Below are 23,232 nucleotides of genomic sequence, written 5' to 3'. Positions count from 1 at the left end.
TTAGTAAATAACAATTAAGAAAATACTTATCGCGTTTTTGTTTCCTAATTAAGAGACGGCAGTACTAACCTTTCTCGCCTAGTGTGGGAGGGGAATTGTCTTCTCAAATTAAATTTCTATACAGACGGCTTGGTTTTTTTTTTTTTTTTTTTAATTTTATGTCTTGCAAGAAATACTCCAGTAATTTGTGAATTACAATGAAGTAATGACTAATTTTTGGTCACAACAAGCTTTTAATAGACGAGAGCTTTCCGTGCTCCCTTTTTATAGCTTACTTTCATTTGGAACTGGCAGTGCCACCCTCAGAGACTCGTACTGTAGATTTTGTAGTATAACATTGCCATTAGCAAATTAAGAAAAAAAAAAAAAAACCATTTTGAGATTTTTGTAATAATTTTACTTTGTTTACTGAGGAAAATTAACAATCCTGAAAACTTACGATTTAACATTTTGTTTTTACCACTGGCCCTGTAATTACTTGATATCTCCATGAAGATCCAATATTCACCATGAGGTGCTACACTACAGTCTCTTCTCTAACCATAGCCACTACTATATTTAATCATTTTGTCTGTTAATCGCATCCATTCTCGGATCAGTGTACGTGCTTTGTGTGTATGTGTGGTGGTGGTGTTGGGGGGGGGGGGGGGAAGACCATGTAGATTCCATTTGAGACTAACACTTTTAGTTAAAAAAAATAAATGGGCTTCATGTCATGAGATTTGAACTTAGATTTTTCCAAACAAAGCATATATTCCACCATCCTTCTAGCTGCACTACAAAAGTGTTTTCTTTGGCAATGTATTGCATTTCAGCATACAAATTTTTACAAATTAAGCAACTCATTTTTGATATAACATGTTATATGCACCAACACTTTTGTCACAACATTAACAATTACTGCCAGTTTGTGAAGGAGCCTCTGTGCATTGCTAGAAAGTAAATTTAGAAGAGTCTTTATAGATGTTTTATTTTATTGAAGAGCAACTTTAACTGATGAGATTTAAGATATAAGAACATAAGATTTAACTTCAAAATTTCTAGATAATTTTATTTTTTGTTTTGTAACTTTGGTAATTACAGTATCATAACAAACACAATTGTTTTGTAAACTCTTGATGACCTGGTTGGCTGAGGAGTTAGTGTAACTGCTCTCCAACCAATAGACTGCAGGCTTGAATCATCCTGCTGATGGCAGGGATATTTGTGAATGTAAGTGGTAGATAAATTTCATCATCCAGTATGAGACCACCCCACTTATAGTGGGATTGAGATGGCATGATAACGTTTCGAATGGATAGCCTTATTTGGATGGAATTAACATTAAAAAAAGTCTGTAAAACACATACACACAGCAGAAATTTGTTGGATTGAAATAAATTGATATTCAGTAAGTAAGATATCAAGAGAACACCCCTCATGTATACTGAAATTTGTTATTATTTTTTTGCTTTTCCTATAAGCTCCCTTAGTTATGTTTTGGTCATATTCCCTCTTTTCAGTTGAACCTTTTAAGAAGCATTCTGCATCATCTTTTTCACTTGATTCTAAACCTCTCCACCTCTTCCTTATCCCCAAGAAACTCACATGACCAAATATGAGCACACTTAAGCCCCTTAATACGAATAATGAGCACAGTAGTAGTCTAGATATGGTTGTATCAAAACCGTATAGAAAAGTACAGTATTCTCTGTAGGAAGTTTTCCATTTGTTTAGAAATTAGATTGAACCCACCAAGAAATTATAATTTTCTTTAATCCTTTATCTAAGTGGTGCAAGCAAGCAAAATTTATACATAAAGTATCTCCATGGCTAGGCTGTATACTACTTATACATATATATATATATATATATATATATATATAGAGAGAGAGAGAGAGAGAGAGAGAGAGAGAGAGAGAGAGAGAGAGAGAGGGGGGGGGGCAGGCAGGCTGGTGACTTCACATCAGTTGCCTTAGTATTCCATAATGTAAGATGCTTCCTTTCAGAAGTGTATATAGCTGTGCATTATTGGAAAGGCCATTATCCAAACCAGTTTCAACCTTTATTGAGGTCTCATCAGTGGAAGCCAGACCAGAAGCGATATCAAGATTGAAATAATGCAGAAGTCACATATTTCCCATATACAAGTAGTAAAAAGATGTATCACCCTATTATTAAGATATTCTAGATCTGAGATAGTTGTAGGAAGTTTTTCCTACAACTATCTCAGATTAAGAGATAGTTGTAGGAATATTTAGAAATCAGATTAAGAAATATTTAGAAATCAGATTAAGCTTACCAAGAATTTATCTTCATGTTTAATCTTTTATTATTATTACTACCCCAAGACCGCATGGAGTCAAAGACTCATCTGCGAGGTCCTTTTATCACACACACAGCTCATCATACCGTGTCTTAAACACACTTAAACTCCTTGCAGACACCACACTCTCAGGCAAGGCATTCCAATCATTTACAACTCTACACAAAAAAAACCTGCCTCTCACTCCCCTACTCACACCCTCTTTATACAGTTTCCAGGGATGACCTCTGGTTCTCCCCTGATCTCCCACTATTTTCTGTAGAACTTCTCCAGCATTGATCCTATAACAACCATTTACCAACTTGTAGGTCTCTATCATATCTCCCCCTCTTCCTCCTGTCCACCAGACTCTCTGCAAATTATATCTTCTCAATCTTTCCTCATACTCGACATTCTAGAGGTCAGAAACTACCTTAGTCAGTCACCTTTGGACCCTTTCCAACATCTCTTCTGAAAACCAGGTGACCAAATCTGGGCACAATAGTCCATGTGTGGTCTAATCAAAGCCTTATACAATGGAACAAAAATCTCCCTACTTCTACACGTCAGTATCCTCCGCATCATTCCCAGAAGCCTTTGTGTTGTCTTCACAATTTTGGCTATGTGTCCCCTAAATTTCAAATCCTCATCCACTATCACCCTCAGATCTCTTATTTCCTCCACCTCCAACAATATATCCTCACCAAGCATAAATTCTGCATCCCATCTTTGTTTTCCAAATTTTAAAACCTTACATTTTGCAACATCAACATTGAACTCATATCCCCATTTCCGTGCCCAATCACTCAATTTATTCAAGTCTTCTTGTAAGGCTACAACATCTTCACTACTCTTCATGGTCCCAACTTTGCATCATCTGCAAACAACTGAATATCTCCATCCAAATCTTCACCAATATCATTAATATACAAGTTAAACAGTAATGGCCCTAAAACAGACCCCTGAGGCACTCCACTAGTGACTTTCCATTTCCTGGATATCACTACCCCATACACAACTTGTTAATACCTATCAAATAGCCAGTCTCCAATCCAATGCACTAATCTAATATCCAACCCTATCTGCTCTAGTTTGACCGTCAACTTATCATGAGGTACTCTATCAAAAGCCTTCACAAAATCCAAGTATATTACTATGTATCCTTCTCCTCTGTCCAAGGAAGCAGTCACTTTATTGTAATAAGTAAGTAGATTACTAAAACATGATCTCCCTTTAGCAAATCCATGCTGTCCATCAAAGATAATACCATTGTTGTCAACCCAACTCTGGATCCTAGTTCTCACAAGCTTCTCCAACAACTTAACCACAACACCTGACACACAGATAGGCCTATAGTTTGATGCTTGAGTTCGATCGCCTCCTTTATGAAGTGGCACAATCTTGCCCTCCTTCCACTCCTCAGGAACTTGACTGAGTGCAAGACTTATATTAAAAAAATATGTCAAGGCAGGTGTCAACTCCCTGGCACGTTCCTTCAGAATACGTGGTGATATATTATCAAGTCCCACAGCTTTATTAACATCTAGTTTACTCAACTCCCCATACGCCTCTTGCTCACTTACAGTCAGTCTCTCCTCCCCATCATCAACTACTCTCAATATCTCCATGAAGTCACATTCACAAGATTGAAAGATATAAAGGCCATTGCCTTAGTATTCCATGATGCAAAGCAGTTATGTTGTGGGATACTAAAGCAATTTAATGTGGAGTCATCAGCCTCGATATACAAGTAGCCTAGTCATGAATATCTTCTTCTCTCCCATAGTCCTAAATAGACCGCTGTTTGTTCATTTTTTGATGTTATCAGTCCATTTTAATCGAGATCGTCCCCTAACCCCTGATCCCAGAATGATTTCTTCTAGTGATTGCTTTGGAATGCCATTAGCCTTCTCCACATGTCCAAATCATTTCATCTGTCTTCTTCTGATGACTGTCAGAATATTTTCCCGTCTATTGAATCAGTCAGTTTTTGGACATTTTCATTGGTTTCGTGAGCGGTATAAGGAATTCTCAAAAGTCTTCTGTAAGTTTTCATTTCAAAAGACAGGAGTCTTCTCTCATCTTTCCTCAATAGAGTCCAGGCCTCGCAACCATACAAGAGGATAGAATTCACCAAAGTGTCAATTATTAGTCTGGTTGTGATTGCTATTCTGTTATCTCTCCACAATGGTTTTAACTTCTGTAGGGCCACGATTATATTGCCTTTGCTTTAGCAATTCGGTATTTGCCGGTTTTTGAGTGACCATCTTGACTCGACGTGCTTCCTAGATAAGTGAACTTGTTTACATTCTCAATTTGTTTATTGTCAGTTTGTATCTTTAAGAGTTCAATGTCTGATTTTGAGGTTATCATTTTTTTTTTTTTCCGGGTTTATGTATAATCCATATTTTTTAATGTTCTGAAAATGCAGCTGGTTAACTCTTGTAATTCTTCTTCACTTTCTGCCAGAAGATCGATATCATCTGCAAAATGTAAGTTGCTTAGTCTGCCAACTACCATCCATGAAGAGCTTCATCTATGGCATATTCCAGAAAACAATTAAAAAGAAGAGGGGACAAGATGGATCCCTGTCTTACCTCTCGTTCTGCCCGGAACGGTTCACTGTTGTAATTTTTAATTTTAAATCTCATATCAGATGAGGAATAAAGAGATTTAATAATCCTAATGATTTTATTGTCTAACCATAATGTTCTAAAATTTTCCATAATGCCTCGTGCCATATTGAGTCAAAAGCTTTTTGAAGGTCTTTCTATTTTCTTTTCGATTCTTGACAATAATATTTTTAACAGGATTTTGCTTGGATGGTTAAGAAGGCTTATTGTTCTATATTTGCTACATTTATTACTGTTTCCCTTTTTAGGAATAGGTACAAGGACAGAAGGCCAAGTCTCTGTGTTCCATACATCCTGAAATAAATTTAGCAAGGTGTCTATGATGATGTTGCCTCCTTCACGTATCAGTTCCATTGTAACAGCATCAATTCTCAGTGATTTTTCTATTTTCGAGGAGCTAACTGCTGCAATGACTTCTTCTTTTAATATTGGGTAATCTCATTCCTCCGAACCTCTTGGCAAAATTCTGTCCAAAATATTGTCAGTCAGTTGGGGGTCCTTTTGAAAAAGCTTGGTTGCATAACATTTTCATCTATCAACTATTTTCTGGTTATCCATGATAAGAATTCCATCTTCATCTTCTATACTCCACTTAATTGCAGTAAAAGGTTTGGTTAACTTATTGATAATTTAAAAAGCACTTTTAGGATTTTTTTTTTTAGGTTCTCTTCTATATTTTTGCATTTATCTAGTATCCATAAGTTTATAGCATGTTTGACTTCTTTTTTTAATAATCTTGGTAATATTTTTATATCTCTTGTCATCACTATTAATATAAGATTTCAAATTTCTTCTTTCGTCGCATAGGTCCAAAATATTTTTGGTTATCCATGGTTTATTGACTTTCCTTTTGTATACAAGAATTTCTTCAGCTGTTTCAGTTATCTTTTGTAAGAAGTATTTGGTTTTAGATTCGATATTATTATATTTTTTGAAGCTTGTGTCAAAAATTTGTTTTAATTTGTATTTATATAATGTATTTATTTGGGGGTCTTTTAATTTTTCTATATTATATCTTTTACGAGTTGATTTTGTAGGTAATATTTCCCTCATTTTCATATTCACAGTTGTGATGACCATATTGTGGTCACTGCCAATGTCGGCTCCAGGAAATGATCTGGTTCTTGTGAGGTTGATGGAGTTTTTAAGTGTGATAAAATCAGTTTGGTTGTGTTTTAAAGTTGGTTTGTGTTTTTCCATCAAGGGAAGTCCATGTCCATCTTCTGGATCAATTTGATTAAAATTGATCAATTCAAAACCTCTTTCGTTTGTCTCCCTATAGCCATACGGTCCAACAAATGGGAGAAAATCTTTACTGATGTCTGTCCCAATTTTGGCATTCCAATTGCCAAAAGGTCTTTTCTATTCGCTCCAGTGATTGTTGCATTAAGTTGATCATAAACTCCTCTACTTCAGAGTCCTCGTGGCCTGTGGTTGGGGCATAGACCTGTATGATGGTGATATTGAGTGTTTCCTCTTAGGCAGACTAAAGCAATTCTTCTATTGATAGGATTGAATACCATGACAGAATTTCGTGATGGTTTATGTATCAAAAACCTGACACCTTCTTTACCGCTGCATTCACATCCAGAGTAAAGAAGCAAATGTCCTTCATCTGTTGTTAGCTCTCCTGTTTTGGGCCATCGAATTTCACAAAGTCCCATAACAGTCCATTCGTATCTTTTTAGTTCATGCTGTAGTAGCATGAGTTGACCTAATCGTAGTCAAGTCCTAATATTCCAGGTTCCGGTCATTAAATGGTTGTGGAGTCTGAATCCGGATCCAGTTTTTTCATTATTTTTGTCAGTGGTTATGGTAGCTCCAGTCACTAACTTCTCATTGCCAACCCTGGAGCTACTACCAAATGGCAATGCGGACCTTGTTGAACCAGGCGACGTCCGAGCGAGCATGGTATGCTGTGTTAAATCCTTTGCCACGAATGACTAATGGTAGTAAATTAAGACAGATGGCACCCATCTCCTCTTCTGTCTTCACCTACTAGCATTTATCTGGGCATAGTGGGATGACCTCACGCCTTGGGAGGTCTTACCAGGAGTAATGATACTCCGGACGTGCTTCGCTATCCCAGGACAAGACTGCATGGTCACTTTCCCTGATTAGAGGTAGAGTTGTTGCTACTACAGTTACAGATTGATCTTCTGATGCTATTACCAGATCCGATACTCTCAAACCTCTGGCCCTTTCCCATCACATGCTGTTTCAGGTAATTATCCCTTAGTAACTGTATAAATTCCATTTCCAGTTTGCCATGTACCCTTTCCTTTCTTATGTTCTATGTCACCATAGTTGAAGGCTCCCATGATAATTACTCAGCCTGTGCTCGCTGATGCATGTTGTCCACTTCTTCTTCTGGGCTCCCCCCTCCCCTAGGTCTATAGCAGCAACCAGCAATATATTTTGTAACTTATTGGCCTCTATCTCGCACCAGACAGCCTCACATGAACATTTCCATCAGATCTATGAGCTTCCTTAACTTCTATTTTTGCTAGTTGAAGTTCTTCAGCTGTCATTAATAATACCCCTCTTCCTCCTGCTCTATTTGTTCTATCTTCTCTGAAAATACAATATCCATTACATTCTATCTATGTAACTACATCATTCTCTGACAACTAGGTCTTGCAGATGCCAATAATTTTTGACCCAGTTGAGCTGACCAGTGCCCAAAACTTCTCTGATACTTTGGGCATTTGTGTATGTGCACCCAGCTCTTCACAATCATTCCTGCACTCATACTTATTTATCCCAGGGGTGCCTATTTCTGAACACTCATTCTTGCATTCACACTCATTGTTCCAAGGCTGCCTAGACTCATGCTTGATTGCTCCCCCCCCCCCCCTAATATCTCTAGTTTCCCTAGTTTTATGCTTCCAAACTCTCATTGAATAACACTTTCTTCAATCACCTAACTCCAAAACCATTTAAGTGCAGTCCATCAGGCATATACAATCCTTGTGTCCATCAGATTCACTCACACATCTATAAATTGCACACATTCCTCCTGCACAATCATGGCTCTTCTCAATTCTGTTCTATTATACCGAGGCAGCAGATTCACAATCTTTACTTTCTTACTCTTATATCAAAATGAAATATTTATTTTTCTTAACTGTTTAATTGGATTCAGTAATTGTTAATTAATAATAGCTTGAAAAATAATTATAAATGAAGCCTTTTTTATATCACTCTAACACAGAGGTTGCAAAGCCTAAAGAACATTACAGCTGTGTGGACAAGTGCCCAAGAAGAAAGACAGAGCTTGTTATGGTTTGAATAGCTGGAGGGAAAACTGTGAGGAAGACTGTTCCAAAGCATAAGAGGAGGAGGAGAAATGAAAGAGGAGAATAAGAAGTTGGTTTGGTATATTTGGAGCTGCAAAGTTAATAGATGTTGACCAGCAGCTGCTTGTGTGTTTTATGAGCTTGGGGAGAATCAGAGAAGTAGTGTCAGTAAGTTCAGCTGAACAGCACACATGAAAATATTGGCTAGAAGACCTAAGGTAGAAACAGTGTCTGTAAGATAGCGACTGGTATGAGTCTTTTCATGAACAGTCATCATCATCATCAGTTAACCAGACTGCCCTCTTATGGACATCATGAAGATCATTTTACGAGACGTTTTTTGGTGTACTACCCAATATATGAGCATATTTCAGTTTTTATAACATATTTGAGAGCTCAGATGTATATTGTAATAATGCTATAATTTATCAAGTATAAGATACTTGATAAATAAGATACACATTACTCTTTTGTTACATCACGAGGCTTCAATAAATTATGAACTTGAAAATGCAGATAACATGGATAATGTTATCCCTCAGTGCAGATATGCCATTATTCAGTTTGCACTGTTTCTTGTATTTTTCATTATGTAGTGTTTTCCCATTGTTGGGTATCCATTTCTTTCCCTTAATCTTTCTTTGATAGCTTTTAATCTGCTGATGATATAGAAGTAAGTCATGGTCAAGTCATAATACTTGATACGTATTGTACTGACACGATGCATGCTAGTTCACGTTTTATGTTACTATGATGCCAAGCATTTACCTCATCTTTTGTTTTACATTCAGTCTGTTTATCAGATTGTATACTTCCATTATCATTACAACTCATGTTTTTAATAGTGTATTCTGTATAGTACTCATGTATACATGCATGCATACATACAGTATTTAGATTTCAGGTAATGTATTATTACACTGATACTCAGAGATGCATACTATATTGCATTGTGTGTCACAAAATTAGCAGTACCTTTTTTTTTAATCTTCATTTGGTTATTACTGGTTTTTTAGGGATGTGAAACATTTTTATGTATGTAAAAATATTTCTTGATAAAATTTTTACATATATTTGGACAGCAATTTTGGGATAGGAAGGCAAACAATCATGCATGTGTGTGTGTGTGTAAGACTACATCACATCACATCTGTCTTGATCACATTAATTCTTGGTATTTGTTTATTTTGTTATTCATCACATTTCATCTATTCTTGCATGCATCCTTAATGAATAACAGGATATAGATTAATAATTAACTGTTTCAAGAGTTCAGGACCAAAAATAATAATTTTTATACCAACTTTATGTTACAGGAGAAACAGTAATTCTGTCACACTGAAGGATAATTCTGCATATTTGTTTGAACGAGTGGTATCTTTGGATATATGTATATACCAGTTTCATGCATGCTATGAAAGCAAAATGTATTATATCAGCATCATGTAACGAAATTTTTATATTACTAGAAAACATGTAAGTATCCTTAAGTCATTTTTTTTTTTTAAATTTGATTGCAAATGTGATAATTACAAATAATCATTGAAATAAGTGTTTTTTTTTTTTTTTTTGAATGGAAGAAAAAAAAAAAAGCATTCTGTGTGCATTCTTTTAAATTATCATCATGATAATAAGCACGTCTTAAATGCATTCTAATTACAAACTACTCCAAATGCAAAAACCACCTCTCCAGGGATGGCTTCTTTGTTCCCTGGTACTTTCCTCCACATTGTATGAAAAACCTTCATCCATATTACTCTGGTAATAATCTCTTATATCCTTCAATTCCCCTCACCCACCCACACACCTCCTCTTCCTGTCCACTAGACTACAAATTGCATTTTCTTAATCTTCTTTTTCTTCATGTTCAGCATTCCACACACACACACCAGAAACCACTTCAGTAAAACATCTTTGGACCTTTCTATGTCCTTTTTAAAACCAGGTTACCAAATCTGTGCATAGTAATCCATGTGTGGCCTGATCAAAGCCTTATGAATGATAACATCGTTACCTCTACATGTCAGCATCCTCTATATCATTGCTGTAATCTACTGTATTGTCTTTAGAATTTTGGCAACATGTTCCTGAAATTTTTGAGTCCTTAACCACAGTTATCCCAACATTCTTTGTCTCCTCCACCTCTTTCAAGATATATATATTTTTGGTTATAGCATCAGAAGAGTTGATAATAACTGAGATGACATCTCTCCTACCAGTTGGAGAGAGTGACCATATGGTTTTGACTTGGAAAATGAATAGACATGCAGGAGTATCAAAGAGACGGGAACTTATGTGGAATTATAATGCAGGTGATTATAATAGTCTTAGACGTCAACTTCGGGAAGTTTCATGGAGGGAGGAATTGGAAGGCCGGGATATCGTTAGTGCGTGGGACATTGTGAAAGAATATTTGTTAGCAGCAATGGTAAGTTGTATACCACAAGTGAAGAAGAGGATACAATTTGGAGTAAATTGGATGACAAACAATATTAAACAGGAATTGCATGTGAAAAAGAGACTATGGAAGAGATATAAGAAAACAGGTGAAGAGAAGATGTATGAAGAATATAAGACACAGGCCAGAAGAGTGACTAGTGTGGTAAGGAAAGCGAAACTGGAATATGAGAGGAGATTGGCCCTAAGATCCAAAGAAAATCCTAGGGAATTTTTTAGCTATGTGGCCAGTAGGAGGAGAAATGACTGTGGAAGAATGATATTGTGGGATAAAAATGGGAATAGAGTGACTGATGCAGAGGACATAGTGGAATTGTTCAATGACCACTTTATTGGAGTATTTCATCCTGGAGGAGTCAGTTTTAATGCTAGAGGGATAGGGCAGGTTCAAGGTTTAGAGGTACAGGAGGAGAGTGTGTTTCAGATACTGAGAACTCTGGATGTCAATAAAGCTTTGGGACTGGATGGTATTTCACCACGAGTTTTGAGAGAATGTGCTAGGGAACTGACAGTGCCTTTAACCTGCTTTTCAATGAAAGTCTGGCTTCGGCAAAGGTGCCCAGGGAATGGAAGGAAGGTAAGATAGTGCCATTGCATAAGGGTGGCAACAGACCGGAACTGTCTAATTATAGACCAGTCTGTGTGTCATCAGTAGTTGTTAAGATCTTGGAGAAAGTAGTGATGGACCGTATACAGCACTGGGCAGATGAGGGTAATGTTATCTGTGAGAGTCAACATGGATTTGTGAAAGGGCGCTCTTGTTTTAGCAATATGCTAGCCTTTTATAATAAAGTTACAAGAACATTAGATGAGGGAAAGGCATATACTGCAATTTTCTTAGACTTAGCAAAGGCATTTGACAGGGTGCCACATGATAAGCTGATATTTAAGTTGCAACACATGGGTCTGGATGTTAGATTGGTCAACTGGATTCAGGATTGGCTGTCTGATAGGTATCAGAGAGTTGTGTATGGTGGAGCAGTTTCAAGGAGACAGAAGGTTACAAGTGGGGTCCCACAGGGCTCAGTACTCGGACCTATATTGTTTAACCTTTATATCAATGACATTGCCAGTGGATTGCAAGGGGATATTCAGTTGTTTGCGGATGATGCGAAGCTGGGAAGGATTATTAGTAGTGCAGATGTGGTAGCCCTACAAGAAGATTTGAATAAGCTAGATAGATGGGCAAATGAATGGGGGTGTCAGTTTAATGCAGCAAAATGTAAGTTCTTGAGGTTTGGGAAACATCGATGGGATGCTGCATTCTCTATGGGAGGAGTTATACTGGAGGAAGTTGGGAAGACAAGAGATCTGGGGTTGATGATTGATAGAAACCTGAAGTTTAGGGGACATATTGCAAAGGTGGTGAAGGTAACACAGAGGATTGCTGCAATTATGAGAAGGACACTGACCTGCAGAGATAAGAGAGTTATCATTTCGTTGTATAAGTCTCTGATGAGACCACACTTGGATTATTGTTCTCAGATTTGGTCCCCAGGATTTGAAGGGGATAAATTAACTGTGGAAAAGATACAAAGATGGTCTCAGGACTGTACAAGGATAGTTATGAGAATCGGCTAAGGGAATGTGGACTGCAGAGTTTGGCGGATAGAACGAGGAGAGGTGATTTGATTGAGACTTTTAAACTGTTGAGAGGTGGTTACAGGGTTGACACTGGGGAGTTCTTTCACTTGGTTGAACAGCGGGAAGGAGTGATGACAAGAGGCCATCCCTGGAAGTTATGAAAGGAAACTGTGAGCAAGAGGGTGAGGAGTGGTTTCTTTGCATGGAGGGTGGTTGAGCCGTGGAATGCATTGCCTGAGAGAGTGGTGAGGGCGAGAACGGTCAATGAGTTTAAGGAGTGGTATGATAGACTTTGTGTTTCTTAGGGGGAACCTCCCCTCGATGAGTCTTGACAGACTTTATGTTCTTAGAAAGGACCTCCCACGATGAGTCTTTTGACTCCATGAAGGCCTGAATAATAATAATATACAGCCAGTTGTATACTCTGAAACGTATGTTTATTTCTCAAATTTTAAAACCTTGCACTTGCAACATTAATCTGGCAAGCCATTCACTTGTCCATTCATTCAGTCTGTTCAGGTTGTCTTGCAAAGCCACATGCTGTGCTGTACTTCTTATAGTTCTTTCCGAATTTGCATGATTAACCTACATTTGTAAGTTACCAGTTATACACTGCACTGATGGAACTGTACTGGACTGGATTATAGAAAATTCATGAAGCTAAATTGAGAGTCCTGCTGGAAAGGGAATTTAAATTCAGGGGATAATGTTGCAAAAATAACTAAAAATAGCTTATAAGATTATGTGGTTATTGAAGAACATACTGATTAATGGAGATTAATGTATTATTCACCATGGAGGTCAGAGTGTCTCCATTAGTGCTAGTCGAAGAACGACAGGTACATTGCCTTTGAATAGAATTATCCAAGTCGATCCTCATTGAAGGTGAGTTAGTTGATCTCATATGGAGGTAGCAAGTTTTTTCCCCTGAAACTCTGGGTTTTTCTTCCTACATACAGGCAAATCAGCCAGGCAAGTACACTCAATTTGCAAACAAATACTATTGGTGGTAGATGGTTTTGTGTATATGGTGGATTAAGTAAGAAGTGGAGATAGTGAGATAATAATAATAGCAATAATATCTGTGTATGATGCTTTGATACAGCCACATCTTGACTATTGTACATAAATTTGATAACTTGAATATCGAGAAATCAGTGGAGAGGATCCAGTTTTGAATGACTAAGATGGTGGCTGTGGAATACTCCTTATGCAAATAGATTGAAGAATTGTGAGTTACAGAAATTGGCATATGATAGACAAACAAATTACTAAAAGGATTTTATAAGATTGGTATAAAAATGTTTCAGTACATAATTATGTAATGGAACCCCCCCTCCCCCCAAACATAGTGTGTTTAGGAGGAAGAACAAGAAGTTATCTCTGGAAATTGAATAAATGTGGTTAGCAAGAATGTGAGGATTATGTTTTGCTTGGAGTATGGCGAATGAATGGAATGGCTTGCTGGAGTCAGTCATGAGTGCTTTGTCTTTGTCAGTGAATGAGTTCAAATTGAAGTATAAGAGGTATTGTGCAAATGACAATTAGTGCCTGGTGAAATGTTTAGTGGGCTTCTCACAGTGAGCCTTTAGACACTGTGGAGTACCTATGCAATGATAACATCATCAAAAGATTCACTGCTAGGTAGAAAAATCATTACATTTCTTTTTTTTTTTCTTTCTTTTAGGGTTACACGGTGATCAGCACTCATATTTGTAGATTTAGGGACTCAAAAACACACGTGTTGAACAGATTATTTTATTAATTACAAATAAAATAAAACTTGATGTTTCGACCTCTATATCGAGGTCATCATCGGAAGAATACAACTGTATACAGAACCAAGCTACATGCTCATGCTTTCTATGCCAGTAAACTAAATCTACGTAGTTAATAAATCTTTTTTCTAGCCTGACCTCTAGTGATAGAAAAGAAAAACAAATGAATAAATAAAGAAATAAAAAAAATAAAATAAATTAAAAAATATATATATATATATAAAGAAATAAAAAAATAAAATAAATTAAAAAAAATATATATATATATATACAAAAAAAAAAAATTATATATATATATATATATATATATATTATAAATAGATAAATGCAACTACAATAAACTGTTAGAGTCCTCATGTATTAATATTCTGGATAGTTACAAAATGATTTCTTTCAGTTGCTATTAAATGTTCTAAACACTTCACCAAGTCACCAGGTTGTCTTCTTGTAGTGGGAATTTTTCTAATGCTAGTTTAGGATGTTATACAGGTTGTAGATGGGTCTTCCACATTCTTGAAATGGTGAGGCCATCATTTTTGTTGAGATTTGGGTTGTGTTTGAGCATTTCACAAGACTCTTTAAATTTTCTCTCAAACCAGGTTTTGGTGCGGTGTAGGGACTTGGTATTTTTCAAGTCAATTCTATGGTATGTTTGGAGTGCATGGTCAGAAAGGCCTGTTTTACCGAAGTGGAGGTATTTAATGTGTCGTTTGTGTTCGTCTTGTCTGATTGGGATAGTTCGACCTGTTTCCCCTATGTATGGTATGTTACATGTGCAGTATATTTTGTATACCCCTGGGTGTGCTAGGTGTGGAAGAGGATCTTTAGAGGAACTGAGTAAGTGTCTTAGCTTATTTGGGGGTTTAAAGGTGGTTTTAATGTTGTATTTGCGAAGTGTTCTGTCCATTTTTTCAGAAATGCCTCTAACATAAGGAATGGCAATAGCATTCTTGAAATCTTTTTTGTTCTTACTGGTGTCTTTATGGAGGATCTTGTGAATAGTTTTTTAATTGTATCCATTTTTGATAAATGTTTGGATGATGATTTTGTATTCTTGGTTTAGAGCCTGTTCATTCGAACAGATAGTTAGGGCTCTGTGTTTAAGGGTGCTTATGACACCTAATTTTTGTGTTGGGTGGTGGTAAGAATTTTTGTGTATGTATTGGCCTGTGTGTGTAGGTTTGCGGTAAACTGAGAAGGAGAGACAGCCAGAGGGAAGACGTGTGACAAGTGTGTCTAGGAAGGGAAGAGAGTCATTTTTTTCCATTTCAATGGTGAATTGGATATGTTTGTTTAGGTGGCTAAGGAATGTATTTAGAGCTTCGCGGCCGTGGGGCCAAATGGCGAAAATATCGTCGACGTATCTGAGCCAGATTTTGGGCTTTAGACATGCTGTCTCTAGAGCCCGTTGCTCAAAGTCTTCCATATAAAAGTTAGCTATTGGGGGAGAAAGTGGTGAGCCCATGGCTGTACCTTCTTTTTGAAGGTAAAAATTGTTTTGCCATACGAAATATCCGGAGCGGAGTACGTGGGCAAAAAGGGCCGTGATCTCATGTGGAAATACGTTCTGTAGGAGCAAGATCGTGTCATTGATTGGGACATTGGTGAAAAGGGAAGTTATGTCAAAGCTGACTAATAAATCTTGGTCGGTGAGTGTAATGTTTTTGATTTTACTGATGAAATGTTGTGTATTTTTTATGTAGGAAGGGGACTGACCTACCAATTCCTTGAGTGTGGTAGCTAATTTTTTTGCGTATTTTTGGCAGGCCATAAATTCTGGGCGCACGGGCATACTGAGGTATTAATTTTTTTGTCGTTTCTTCGGGCCATGTGTGGACGGATTTGATTAATTCAGTTGTTTTCTTTTTGTTACGTTTTGTGGGGTTGTAGTTAACCTTTTGGTAGGTGTTATGGTCCGATATTAACTGGTTCATTTTTTCTATGTATGTCGTACGGTCTAACAGGACGGTGGAATTGCCTTTATCGGCTTTCGTTATTATAATATCCTGGTTATTTTTTAAGGATTTAAGGGCTAGATTTTCGGTTTTGTTTATGTTGGTGTTTAGTTTTTTGTTAGAATTTAGTATACACGATGTTTCCATTCGTATTTTATCAGCCAGAATGGTGGGGAGGGATCGTAAACCTCTCTCGATATGATTCACGATATCAAGCTTGTTCACTGATCTCGGAGCAATGGCGTAGTTCAAACCTTTCTTTAGCAGCAAGAGTTCACCTTCGGTGAGAATGTGGTTTGATAAGTTGATAACTGAGCATTGATCCGATTGTGGTTGGTGGCTCCTAACATTGTTTGCGGGCGATTGGTTGCTCCTTATGACGTCGGTTTGTGGTTGGCTGTTCCTTTCGTAATGGCGTCTTGATGATCTTGTGCTTTTCTGTTGTTGTAGGGCTTGAAATTTCATTATTAGTTTTTCTTTATTTTTCAGTAGTGAGTGCTTGGCCGAGTCGTCGGTGATCCTATCTAGAATCTCCCAAATTTCTGGAATAACGTAGTCAGATAATTCAAATTTAAGTTGCAGAACTTTGGTTTGGGTGGATGCTAGATTTTTACGTGCCTCGTGGATTTGTTCTCGTAACAAGGCTTTTTCCAACCGGGCATAAATACGGAGCGCTTTGGCTGATTTAAACTTCTTCTTTAGTTTAATGCAGTTTAGAATTATGTTGCTGTCTCTACATCGTTTCCTACACCGCTACGGATATTTCGTATGGCAAAACAATTTTTACCTTCAAAAAGAAGGTACAGCCATGGGCTCACCACTTTCTCCCCCAATAGCTAACTTTTATATGGAAGACTTTGAGCAACGGGCTCTAGAGACAGCATGTCTAAAGCCCAAAATCTGGCTCAGATACGTCGACGATATTTTCGCCATTTGGCCCACGGCCGCGAAGCTCTAAATACATTTCTTAGCCACCTAAACAAACATATCCAATTCACCATTGAAATGGAAAAAAATGACTCTCTTCCCTTCCTAGACACACTTGTCACATGTCTTCCCTCTGGCTGTCTCTCCTTCTCAGTTTACCGCAAACCTACACACACAGGCCAATACATACGCAAAAATTCTTACCACCACCCAACACAAAAATTAGGTGTCATAAGCACCCTTAAACACAGAGCCCTAACTATCTGTTCGAATGAACAGGCTCTAAACCAAGAATACAAAATCATCATCCAAACATTTATCAAAAATGGATACAATTAAAAAACTATTCACAAGATCCTCCATAAAGACACCAGTAAGAACAAAAAAGATTTCAAGAATGCTATTGCCATTCCTTATGTTAGAGGCATTTCTGAAAAAATGGACAGAACACTTCGCAAATACAACATTAAAACCACCTTTAAACCCCCAAATAAGCTAAGACACTTACTCAGTTCCTCTAAAGATCCTCTTCCACACCTAGCACACCCAGGGGTATACAAAATACACTGCACATGTAACATACCATACATAGGGGAAACAGGGCGAACTATCCCAATCAGACAAGACGAACACAAACGACACATTAAATACCTCCACTTCGGTAAAACAGGCCTTTCTGACCATGCACTCCAAACATACCATAGAAATGACTTGAAAAATACCAAGTCCCTACACCGCACCAAAACCTGGTTTGAGAGAAAATTTAAAGAGTCTTGTGAAATGCTCAAACACAACTCAAATCTCAACAAAAATGATGGCCTCACCATTTCAAGAATGTGGAGGACCCATCTACAACCTGTATAACATCCTAAACTAGCATTAGAAAAATTCCCACTACAAGAAGACAACCTGGTGACTTGGTGAAGTGTTTAGAACATTTAATAGCAACTGAAAGAAATCATTTTGTAACTATCCAGAATATTAATACATGAGGACTCTAACAGTTTATTGTAGTTGCATTTATCTAATTATAATATATATATATAAAAAAAAAAAAAAAAATCAGCTAACGCCTTTTTATTCCCGTATATACGGGAGTAGGCGAGGCCATTTAGCCCTATCTAACTTTTGGAGACTGAGTGGGCAGTTCAATCTCCACTGGTACCCAATCAGAGACAGATGGCCCAAGGCTATCACTAATTAAGCGGTACGCAGTGAAGAGAGACGGCTCAAATGTGCCGCCATCTCGTGGTCTCTAACCCTAACACAATATATTTAATGTCTGAAATAATGTGGGTTCTACGGTCGATTTTCTTGAGTTTACAGGACGAAAAACCCGAGTTTCCGGGAGGAAAAACCTGCTTGCCCGTGCCAGAGATCGACTAACTCGGGAACCGGTCGAAAAAAGGCTTAGAAAAATTTCCTCTAGTTGCCGACTAGACTCGAAACCAAGACTTCCTTCGTGCGGCCTAGCGCGGTGGTGTGCAAACGCCACATCCACTGAGCTACACAGGCTCTTTATATATATATATATATATATATATATATATATATATATTTTTTTTTTTATGTTATTTTATTTTATTTTATTTTTATTTTTTTTCTTTCTTTATTTATTTGTTTTTCTTTTCTATCACTAGAGGTCAGGCTAGAAAAAAGATTTATTAACTACGTAGATTTAGTTTACTGGCATAGAAAGCATGAGCATGTAGCTTGGTTCTGTATACAGTTGTATTCTTCCGATGATGACCTCGATATAGAGGTCGAAACGTCAAGTTTTATTTTATTTGTAATTAATAAAATAATCTGTTCAACACGTGTGTTTTTGAGTCCCTAAATCTACAAATATGATTACATTTCTTTGGTTTAATCTGTTAAACTATCAAAATATTACCCATCATGAAGAAAAATCACTTTAAATTTTTTTGATTCAGTCTGTAAATATGAAATCTACACACACACACACACACACACCATGCTTGATTTGGTATACATAATTTCCTTCATATCTTAATTTGGAACTTAATTAAAGCTGACAATGTTAACAGTCACACTGGTGTTTATTGCTTTGTGTTTAGGATGCATATCATAATCATATGATAAGCAATATTTATATCAATTTTCATATGTAGCCATTAAAGTATTCATAAAATTATACCTAGATATGAAAATTAAAAGAATTTTTTTATATTTCTTGGTACTGTTAGAAAGAATTTTCATATAATGGCAATGCTGTTTTTTTTTTTTTTTGTTTGTTTGATTTGTTTTTAGCTGTCTTTTACTGACTAACAAAAACTAATAAAAGTAAACTAATATAACTAAGATAAGCACAACATTATTTAGCAAGGCAAAAATGTCTTATGTTTTGTACACAGACTGAAAATTGAAAGAAGTTAGAGTTAACTATAAATTCACATGTATGCCACAGTTAATAATATGTAAATATTTCATCTTAAGTATCATAAGATATCATCAGTACAGTTATAACAACAACAACTTATGATACTTAAGATGAAATATTTACATATTATTAAAAAGTTAATTACTGTGGTGTACATGTGAATTTATAGTTATGAATTTTCACAGCTTTTACTATATAAGAAAGTTATTGAGATGATATACATCTGATGCAATGCATTAAAAATCAAGTCAGGATTCTTAAATTAATTTAGGAATAAGTGTATCATAAGTCATTGCTACATATTTGTTTTGCTTGTAATGTTTGAACCAGTAATGGACATTTGAACAAAATGCATTTGTTGGACATCAAGGCATGGGCAAACTTGAGCTCTTTTTATCATGTTTTCCATAATAAACCATGCTCAAAAATTTTCCCAATAAATTGGATAATTTATTTTATTTGTTAATTTTTTGCTCTTCCAGGGTTGCTGGTTTGTTTATGTAAAATTCCTCCTTCAGACCCTTCCCAGAAAAAAGTCAGAGGGATGCATCATATCAGAAAAGCATGTGGCCTCCAATCTCTATATTTTGAAATTATTCAGTTTGTAATAATTCCTCTCAACATGATCATTGTTGTCAAGAGGATGGTGCTGTAACATCATTCTGTTCAAACCACATCTAGTTTTCTGCATACCTGATTGCTCCAACCCTAGCACTAAAAAAAGTTTTGGATTATTGCCTTGTAATGGTCAGCATTTTCAGTAATTATCTTTCCTTCATTTTAAATCATGTTTTCATCAGTAACCTGACATATGATGATTTTTATGGGTTCAGTGGTCAAGAGTGGGTTTTTCTGGAGTTTCCCATTTCTCACAACCTACTTACTAATGAAGACACTTAGCTCAGAATTGAATGATTATTTTTGATGAAAAATGATTAATTTCAGCATCAAGATTTAATAGGCCTCAGTAGTAGGTTAGGCATGCTTCACCATCTTAAGATCTTAATTCTCAAAACATCTCTATCTTTTGAGGACAGAATTGCAAGTCAGTGTGTGATATCTATTGCAGTGATGTTGTTGGAATACCCAATTGAGTATAACATCTTCTGTTCACGTGCTCGGTCTTTCATTGGTATGAATTTAGGGGTGGGGGTTTCTTTACATATCCAAGCACTAGTTGATCCTATCTCCTAAAACTACCCAGTTTTAGGAGATGGGATCAAATACCAAATTGTCTAAGCAGGTTTGTGTGTGGGAGGGGTTAGGGGAGATCAATTATCAGATTTACCTTCAAAATTCTCTTTATAGACTTTTCACTTGTTGGCATACAATCACAATGATCATGTTCTGTTCCCATCATGACTACTGTGCCCAGATCTGGGCACAGTAGTCAAAACCCTGGTGCCCAGATCTGGGCGCCAGGGTTCTTCTTGATGGGGAGGAGGTAGAGAGGATCCAGAGGTGAGTGACCAAGATGATAGCTGGTCTATAGAATGAACCTTATGAGAACAGGTTGAAGATCTGTGGATAGCACCATCATCATCTTGATATGTATGCTCAAGAAGTGTGCAGGCTATTAAGATTCCTCAGATTATTTGCAGTAACTTTTAAATTTAAAAAAAATGTGAAAGTTACTGCTACTTTAATGGGATGATGACTTTTGGAATACTATATACATCTCTAAAACAGAGATAAGCTGTATTATTTGAATGAATTCTAGATTGAACATTTTGAATCACTTATTGAGAGAAAATGTCCAGTGCAAAGATGAAATTGAGCTTGTATGAAAGGGAAAGAGAGAGTAATGAGTATGAGATACAATGTAGAAGTAAGATGGTATAATGATGAGTGTGATTATGACAGAACATACTAAAAGATATGATAATGAGGGAGTGGATAGGTAAAAGAAGGCAGGAAAAGACGTTTTCAGAATGGCATGATAAATGTGCATAGAGATTACAGTAACTAGTGCAGAGAGAGAGATGTGTGCACTAGTTTACTGCACTTGCAATGTAAATTCATTCATGCATGGGAACCAGAATTATAATAGTGACCAGACAACACTGCCCGGAACTTTTTAAGTTTGCATCATAGTTAAAATTAAATAAATAAAAACTATCAGGTTAGCAGAACTCTTACAAAATGTGTACATGTAATCTTCAGCATTTTTCTGTCTGTTAAGAGGAACACTATCAAAACAACTCATGACAAGTTATGTACTTTTGAGCCATTGATCACTTTAAAACTTCAGAAGTTGCAAAATTCAAACATTCTTTTCTTATTTTATATATAAAATGATGTTATTCATCCTCTCTTTTAATAAATAAATTTTAATAACTATATCATATAACAACTTTAACTTAAATTTTCTGTGTATCAATTAAATGTTAAATGAAATTGAGTTATTTTTAATATTCCTTTGAATATTTTTAGATTTTTCTCAGGTTACCATCCCTCCTTTCCTCCCCCCAAAAAACACAAGACATGAATTACATTGGGAAATTTATTGGAAATTTTCGTGAATTTTACAATGAAATAAATTCAGCTACGTTAACTGGAGCAATCGATGTGGTTATTATACAGCAACCAGATGGAACTTACCTTAGTTCTCCATTTCATGTGCGCTTTGGTAAACTTGGAGTTCTTCGAAGTCGAGAAAAAGTGGTGAGTAATAGTATTTAGCATTTTTAATATTTTTTTAAATTCACTAACATATAAATGCTTTGTTCACATAATTTCACACATGTTTCTTGGTAATAAGTAAATGTATTTATTTCATAGATGTTTGATTTTAAATATCACATCTGTTTAAATTCAGTGAGTTACATATCATCATCCTCCCCTCCTCTAATTCTGTGGGGTTCTGTTTGGAATAATTAGATATGCAAATAGAGGGTTTATTGTGATAATAGATGATGATATTGGAATTAGAAGAAACGAGTTTCAAAATTGTTTTACTGTTAGGTGGGGTTGAATGATGCGACAGGAAAAAACTGAAAAATAACAGGCATCGTGACCAATTGATTTTCATACCTTTTTTGGAGTGTTAGTTCAACGTTCAATTAATTGCTGGTCAACAAGGATTATGTAACCATCATCATAACTATATGTATTTTGGAATGCAGCGTGTCTGGACAATTCATTGCAAGACAGTTGCGGAGAAAATTAATTTAGTGGGAAAAATTCATTGTGAAGAAAATTAATTGCACAAAAAATAATCACAGGAAAATTCATCTCAAGAAAATTTAAAATCCTATTTCATGTCATTCCCATACGGGGGGGGGGGGGAATAAATATTTTATGTCTTATTTATTATTTAGATTATATTTAACATTCTGAAAATTTTTATTCTGTATAAAGTTATTAATATTCTTTCTTACTTAGATACTACAGGCTCTGTAGATGGAATATTAATTTTTACAAAACTGGGATAGGGCAGTTAGTGAGAAAGAGCACCATATTTAGGGATAATAGTTATTTCCAACTAACATTTATAGTTAATTATTTACATATTCCTATTAACTAGTCTATTAACTGCTAAAATAATTATCAGGGAGAATAAAATATTTAAGAATAGTTAGGGAGAAAGTGCACAATATTTAAGAATATTCTTCTGACCGTTATCTGAACAAATTCAGAAAGTGAGGTGTTTGTTATTGAATACACGTGTATTATGAAAATCGCTGCACTTTTAATTCATAGTAAAGACATCTTGTATGCCGCTATCATTTGCAATGCCAGTTTAAAATAATAGGTGCAATTTTGAGTAATTATATTAAAGAAAATGATAATAAAATTACATAGATGCTATCATAATGATGTAAATCAGTATAAGCTAAATTGCCATCTGCGACTTAAATACCAGTCTTTTACCTTTTCCTCAAATACTAGTATTTTATGACAGTAAGAAATTT

At 36.0% G+C, this 23,232-nt stretch overlaps 1 protein-coding gene across 4 annotated transcripts in view; it reads left to right on the top strand.

Annotated features, from left to right (window-relative positions):
- The window catches only part of Lpin (phosphatidate phosphatase LPIN), a 443,299-nt gene that overhangs the window by 32,903 nt on the left and 387,164 nt on the right, over nt 1-23,232 (top strand). For all 4 annotated transcript variants that reach the window (XM_090407132.1, XM_090407133.1, XM_090407129.1 and 1 more), the window contains exons 2-3: nt 9,533-9,692; nt 21,752-21,982. In XM_090407132.1, the coding sequence (XP_090263258.1) occupies nt 21,803-21,982 (180 nt within the window). In that variant the 5' untranslated portion in view covers nt 9,533-9,692; nt 21,752-21,802. The remainder of the gene's footprint in view (nt 1-9,532; nt 9,693-21,751; nt 21,983-23,232) is intronic.

The sequence above is a fragment of the Typopeltis vanoorti genome, chromosome 17 (assembly GCF_054136105.1).
Source record: "Typopeltis vanoorti isolate ZY-2024b chromosome 17, IOZ_Tvanoo_1.0, whole genome shotgun sequence".
Classification (NCBI taxonomy): domain Eukaryota; kingdom Metazoa; phylum Arthropoda; class Arachnida; order Uropygi; family Thelyphonidae; genus Typopeltis; species Typopeltis vanoorti.
The sequence above is the reverse complement of the archived record's forward strand: the minus strand, read 5'-3'. Positions and strand labels throughout refer to the sequence as shown.